A 6000-nucleotide genomic window follows, 5' to 3' on the forward strand; every position below is an offset into this window, starting at 1 on the left:
AAATTTGTATAATTTATGCATGTGAGCAACAGAAAGCATCTTTCACACTGTAGCATAGAGGCTGTGGAGAGATGGACTGTGGAAACACATGAGGTCAATGAAATATTAGTATATCTTCAGAGGGTATATTTAAAAATTCCTTTCTCCTGTTAAAATACCATATAAACAGAATGCAGATTGGCCTGTTAATGGAATAGAAAAGAGCTAGAAGTGTCTTGAAACTAGCTCTGCAAGTATAAAGTTCCTCAAGCCTATAGTTCTTGTACATGCAGACTTTGTGTGAACTCAGGTCAATGATCTGTTGTTTTTAACTGTTCAACATCTGAACAGTTGTTTCAGTTGTTTCAGTTTCAGTGCCACGCTGAAAAGTCTTGATTGATGAAACAGCTACTGAAGTGGCAGTTTACAACTAGATGCAATCTAATCTACTAGATTAATCTAATCTACTAGATCTAATTTACAATTAGATGCAAAAGCATCTAATTCTCACCTGCATACCTCCCTTTCCCCAAGGAAAGAGTTGTTGCTTTTAAATATGCCACCAGTTTTGCTCCTGGTACAGGAAAAGGAATTAATATGTGCTGAATAATTAAATTAGTAATGCCTCTAAATTCCATAGCTGTGTCTCACCTGCTTTGGTAGAACAGGGTAACAGCCTGTCAGGTGGGGGTAGAAGGCAAAGGAACAAAAGAACAAATGCCAAGGGACATGTAAGGGAACGTCCCTCAGCTTATAAAGTATTTGCATATTTCTCTGGCTTTCACAGATCTGATTCCCATAGCAGTCAACTTATCATTTAAAATGTTAGATATGAATGGTTTCAGAATATTTAATACATTTCAAAAGGAATTCAGAAACTCTTTGAGTTTAATTCATTTTCATGTACCATCTGTACATGTTTCTTTATGTTAGAAAAATTTTATTTCCATTGCTTCAATTTGAAGTGGGAAGGACTAATAAATTCCACAGGCTTGTTTGGGTTTTTTTTAAATTGAGACTTTAGGTTTTGAAAATAAACATCAGACTATTTCCTTAACAGAAGACCTAAAATTTACACAATCACATTATACTGAATCTTTCAGCATTATGTTCTCCACACGTATAACTGGTCTCTAATCTTTTCTAAAGTTTCATCTCTTCACTTATGATTCCCTGAAAAGTTCAGGGGAAGGTTCAGAGGAATTGGCTGAATTCAGTTAATTTTGTCTTTAAATTCAAATGTGAAATCAGATATTCGAGATCAATGGTTACCACTGAAGTTTTACCACTTAGGACGGGAATAAATGGCCTCAAGATGCATCAGGGGAGGTTTAGGTTGGATATTAGGAAAAATTTCTTTACTGAAGAAGCGGTCAAGCATTAGAACAGGCTGCCCAGAGAGGTGGTGGAGTCACCATCGCTGGAGGTGTTCAAAAAACTTGTAGACATGGCACTTCAGGGCACGGTTTAAGAGGCATGGTGCTGTTGGGTTGACAGTTGGACTTGATGATCCTAGAGGTCTTTTCCAACCTTAATGAATCTGTGATTCTATGATTCTAAATCCTTTCCAGTGATCATGCTTTATTTTTCTTTTAGATAGAAAATTATGATCAAAGTTTTGTTGCAACTTTTCAAGAGATGTATTTTGTCCTAAATTTCAGGACTTTCTGATCAACATTTCGAAAACCATATAAAAAAGAAACCCTAGTAAAAGCATTCTCAGTTAGTATAAATGTTATTCAGTCATATGAATTGCCTCTCTGTCATGGTCCATCAACCTTAAAGAACTTAAAACTTGGAAGTGGAAAATCCTCCCCTTTTATGAAGTTATTTACATAACTTCTAATAACTGTGCCCTGTCAAGCTGTACAGTCTTCAGGTCTCCCATCTACCCCTGTGGTGGTGATGCCAGGAAGAAACAATCATCTGGAATCCTCCCCTTGCCTTTGTAAGATGATGCTGTTGCTGCCTACTGTGAGAGCAGGCTGAACGTGCAGTATGACTTCAACCCCTGGGCATGTGAACTGCAATTGAGTTTATTGAGTCTGAATGGGTCTGAATTTGTCTGGAGTTCAGAAGTCTATTAGGTACAATGTAGGTACAATCAACAGATCTGTTCTGAACTTCAGATATATCTATTTAAGGCCCAAAGTCACAAGAAAACCTGTGTGCTTAAAGTGGAAGGTGGGTGACTATGTCTGTTTTTACAGTTTTCAAAACACCTGCTCAGTTACAATGTAACACTAGAAGTGACAAAAAATTACTGTAATTTTTTTATACAGTTAAGTTTTTTTAGATACCTACAATTCTGCTCCAAAGCATATCAGCACTGTGACTTCTGACAAATCTTTTCTGTGAACTGAGATGCACTATCAAACCAGCCTGTCTTTGCCTCTCTCACTTCAAAAGCCCAATTCAGAAACATTTCCAAGTATATTTACTTGGTTGGGATTTACAAAATCTGTTATTCTAGCTATCAGTTTCCTTTTTAGGCAACAAGAAGGTATAATCAAATAACTCCTGGATTACAGTTCGAGCGGTTAGAAGATGCAGAAAACGGACTTCAATTTATTTCTTCTGTGTGAGAGGTTTCAAACCTATCTTACAGAAGAACCCATAAAATGTGAGCTATTTGGGGATAACAGAAATATACTTGAAACTGTTCCAGTCTGCAAATAATTTAAAATGGGACTGGATGGATTGAGCAACTACACCCAAGTCTAGGCAGCCCCTTGGCAGGTAAGAGCCCAGGACATAAGTCCCATTTTGAGATATCTGACCCTCCACCTGTATCGTATGGAGGGCCAGCTCCTAATGCAGGGCTGTTATAGCAGCCAGACACCTTTAGTCCCTTTGCATACCCCAGTCCAGTTGCTTTTAGTGTTTTAGGAAGCTGGACTGAGTGGAGAGAGGATTTCATCCTGTGTGTTTTTTAGGGTTCCAGTTCTTCAGCCGAAGTGGGGCAAAAGTATTAAGATCCTTTAAGAACTGATAATTGTATTTATTTACAGAGACTTCAGTAACACAGAGACATTATGTAGTGAACAGAAATACTACTGTGAAACTTGCTGCAGTAAACAAGAGGCACAGAAAAGGTAAGCAAAGAGCAGGCTATTTCACCACATCCTTCTGAGGCTTTGACAAATCTCCTCCTTGATATTTATTGTGTTTAGATACCTGGAAGCCTTACAATCCAAGTGCATTCTCTGTGTGGGCCAGAGAAGCTACAGACAGATTCAAAGCTATTACATGTGTCTTAGTCTAGAAGCTACTGCTGGTTGACTACTGTTAATTACAAAGTGCTTTTATAATGCAAATATTTACTCATTAAGGAAAGGCAGAATGGCTTTGAACTGGTCCGGTCTTTATCATATGCACTCTAATGGTTTCACAGGATGAGAGTAAAAAAACTGCCAATGATTCTTGCCTTACACCTCAAGAGATTCAAGTATATGGAGCAATTGCACAGATATACTAAGCTGTCTTACCGTGTAGTATTTCCTCTGGAGTTACGTCTCTTCAACACATCTGGCGATGCTGTCAACTTAGATCGGATGTATGACTTGGTAGCTGTTGTTGTTCACTGTGGAAGGTAAGCTACTTTCATGTATATCTCGAGCTATTGCCAGTTACTTGCCAAAGGCAGGGACATGCCTGACAGCATGTGGGGAGAGCAGGAGGGAGGACTTAAACCCTGCTGTTGCACCAACTTTCTTGTGTCTTTGGCATTCATATGCCTGAACATCTTAGCCACCATCCCTCATAATAAATCTGTACTTGATTATAATGCCTCAGGCCTCCAAAAGTCACAAGATCTTAAATTAATGGAGCTGTATCCTTCCTCATAAGCCCACTTAGAGCCAGGGAGCCAGGACTCTGAGGGCCAGACACTGCTAGCATGTGGGCCCTACAACAGATCACCTTGGTCTCCTGTCAAGGCAATGAATATGATAGCTTTAATAAAGCTTCTCACATACGGGGTATTGTCAAACATGAAACAAACAGAAAAATCCTTGGGGCTCTAGGAATACGACTTTGTCTCCCTCTTCTCAAAGCCTGTATGTAAGTAAATATTCACGGTTCATACCAAACAATTTTCCCCCTTAAAATTAGTTCATAATGTTTTAAAAATATTTACAATAGTTGATGCCTGCCATGAGCAAATTGTTAAGTGTTCTATAGGTTAATTTGCAAATGGTCGTGGCACAGAAGAAAATGATGCGTTTAGCTTTCTGTTGATAAAGTAATTACAAGAAGTCAGTAAAAAGGTCAAAAGAGTAAATATCTACTGTACTGCCAGGGGTATGTTTACTATGTTCTTCATAACATTTAGTTATAATTCAGTCTGTTTGCATCTAGAAATGTGACATCAAAATGGACTCAACTGTATCTTCTAATATTTTGAGGTTTGTGGTTTGGTTTTGCTTTCTAGTGGACCGAATCGGGGGCATTATATTACTATTGTGAAAAGTCATGGATTTTGGCTCTTGTTTGATGATGACATTGTAGAGGTCAGTATGCTGAAGCTCATGAGCACAGCTTTTGTGTTTATGTTCTCTTCTCTGTTTGGGGTTAAAATTTTGATGCATATCTGGGTATAGATTACTAGCCTGCACAGCCACAGTTTGGTTGAAACGTGGCATTTAGCTCAACTCTGTTAGAGGAAGTAAGATTACAAAAAAAAAAAATCATTAATCCTGTAGTTCTTACTCTGTCAATGTCAGAAGGGGTCATTTTATTTCAGAGCAACATCAAACATTTTTAATATCAGACATCAAGGGTTTAATTTGGAATGTTTTCTATATCTAATAAAATTAATTTAATTCATTAAAACCTAAAATATCCAGGATATATGCTGCAATCCTTGGCAATATCACTTGGCAAAATTGGACTGCGTAAAACTAGCGTTGCTGTAGAATTTTGATTTTTGAACAATTGGGAAGTTACAAGAAACTCTGGATTCTCTAGTTGATCTGGGTTTGTCTGAATGTACATTAGGGCAGGACCTGGCCCACAGCTATTACAGATTCTGTCTAAGCATTCTGCAATCCATTCCTAAGCAAACCCTTTATGTGGTTGTGGCGCCTTGGTAAAACTGAGGTCTTGAGTCTGATTTCCCAGGAGTAAATCCAGCGGAGGAAAGTAAGCACTTGGACATTGGATGGGGCATGTCCTGAAGAGGGTCTGTGGCAACTTCAGAAGGATGGGGTCACATGGTTACACTTACGTGTTTTAACCATGTTCACTCCTGCATTTCAAGGAGTCTCTCTGTTATTGGAAGAAGCCTAATTCAGTTAGGTTCACTGAGACAAACATTCGTATTGACTTCCATGAATGAGACCAGTAAGCCCCTGAACATTACCCTTTCACTGCTTAAACCACAAACAATTTGCTAATTGCTACCCTGAAACAAATAACCAAATTTGTCTTTTGTGTTTATACAGTCATTTAATCTGTTTGATATTTCTTTTACCTAACAGCACATTAAAATTTTTTATTCATTTTGCAGAAAATAGATGCTCAAGCTATTGAAGAATTCTATGGTCTGACCTCTGATATATCAAAAAATTCAGAGTCTGGCTATATTTTATTCTATCAGTCAAGAGAGTAACTTGGCAAACTGTGACAATTGCACACAACGATGCTGCACGCAAGAGAAGGTGATGGCCCCCCTTAACTGACATTTACACAGACCGCATCTTGTATGGTTGAACAACGATACACTCTGTCTCCTGTTAAATGGCCTATGTGATCTTGACTATAACCGTCCATTTTTGACACATGGAAGTTTGTTTTGGGAAGGGGGGGATTGTCTGTAGTTTTTAAGTCTGATTGAAGAGTTAATTACAGTCGGATTTTAGTGGAATTTATATGGACTAATATTTACAGATAAGATTTGGATGTCAACTGTTAAACCCAGTCCAGGTAGAGTAGTATTTTATATGGAAGTGTTTGTTGCATTTAGGGCAAAATTGTTTAAAACTTTTTAAATGGCTTTGGGGTGTGTTGATTTACAAAGCA

At 38.1% G+C, this 6000-nt stretch overlaps 1 protein-coding gene across 2 annotated transcripts in view; it reads left to right on the forward strand.

Moving 5' to 3' along the window:
- USP46 (ubiquitin specific peptidase 46) overlaps positions 1-5731 on the forward strand; it is a 28847-nt gene extending 23116 nt beyond the window's left edge. For both annotated transcript variants that reach the window (XM_075091486.1, XM_075091485.1), the window contains 4 exons: positions 2991-3074; positions 3374-3571; positions 4412-4490; positions 5489-5731. In XM_075091486.1, coding sequence (XP_074947587.1) covers positions 2991-3074; positions 3374-3571; positions 4412-4490; positions 5489-5590 — 463 coding nt within the window. In that variant the 3' untranslated portion in view covers positions 5591-5731. The remainder of the gene's footprint in view (positions 1-2990; positions 3075-3373; positions 3572-4411; positions 4491-5488) is intronic.
- The last annotated feature ends 269 nt before the right edge of the window (positions 5732-6000 follow it).

The sequence above is a fragment of the Phalacrocorax aristotelis genome, chromosome 4 (assembly GCF_949628215.1).
Source record: "Phalacrocorax aristotelis chromosome 4, bGulAri2.1, whole genome shotgun sequence".
In the NCBI taxonomy this organism is placed as follows: Eukaryota; Metazoa; Chordata; class Aves; order Suliformes; family Phalacrocoracidae; genus Phalacrocorax; species Phalacrocorax aristotelis.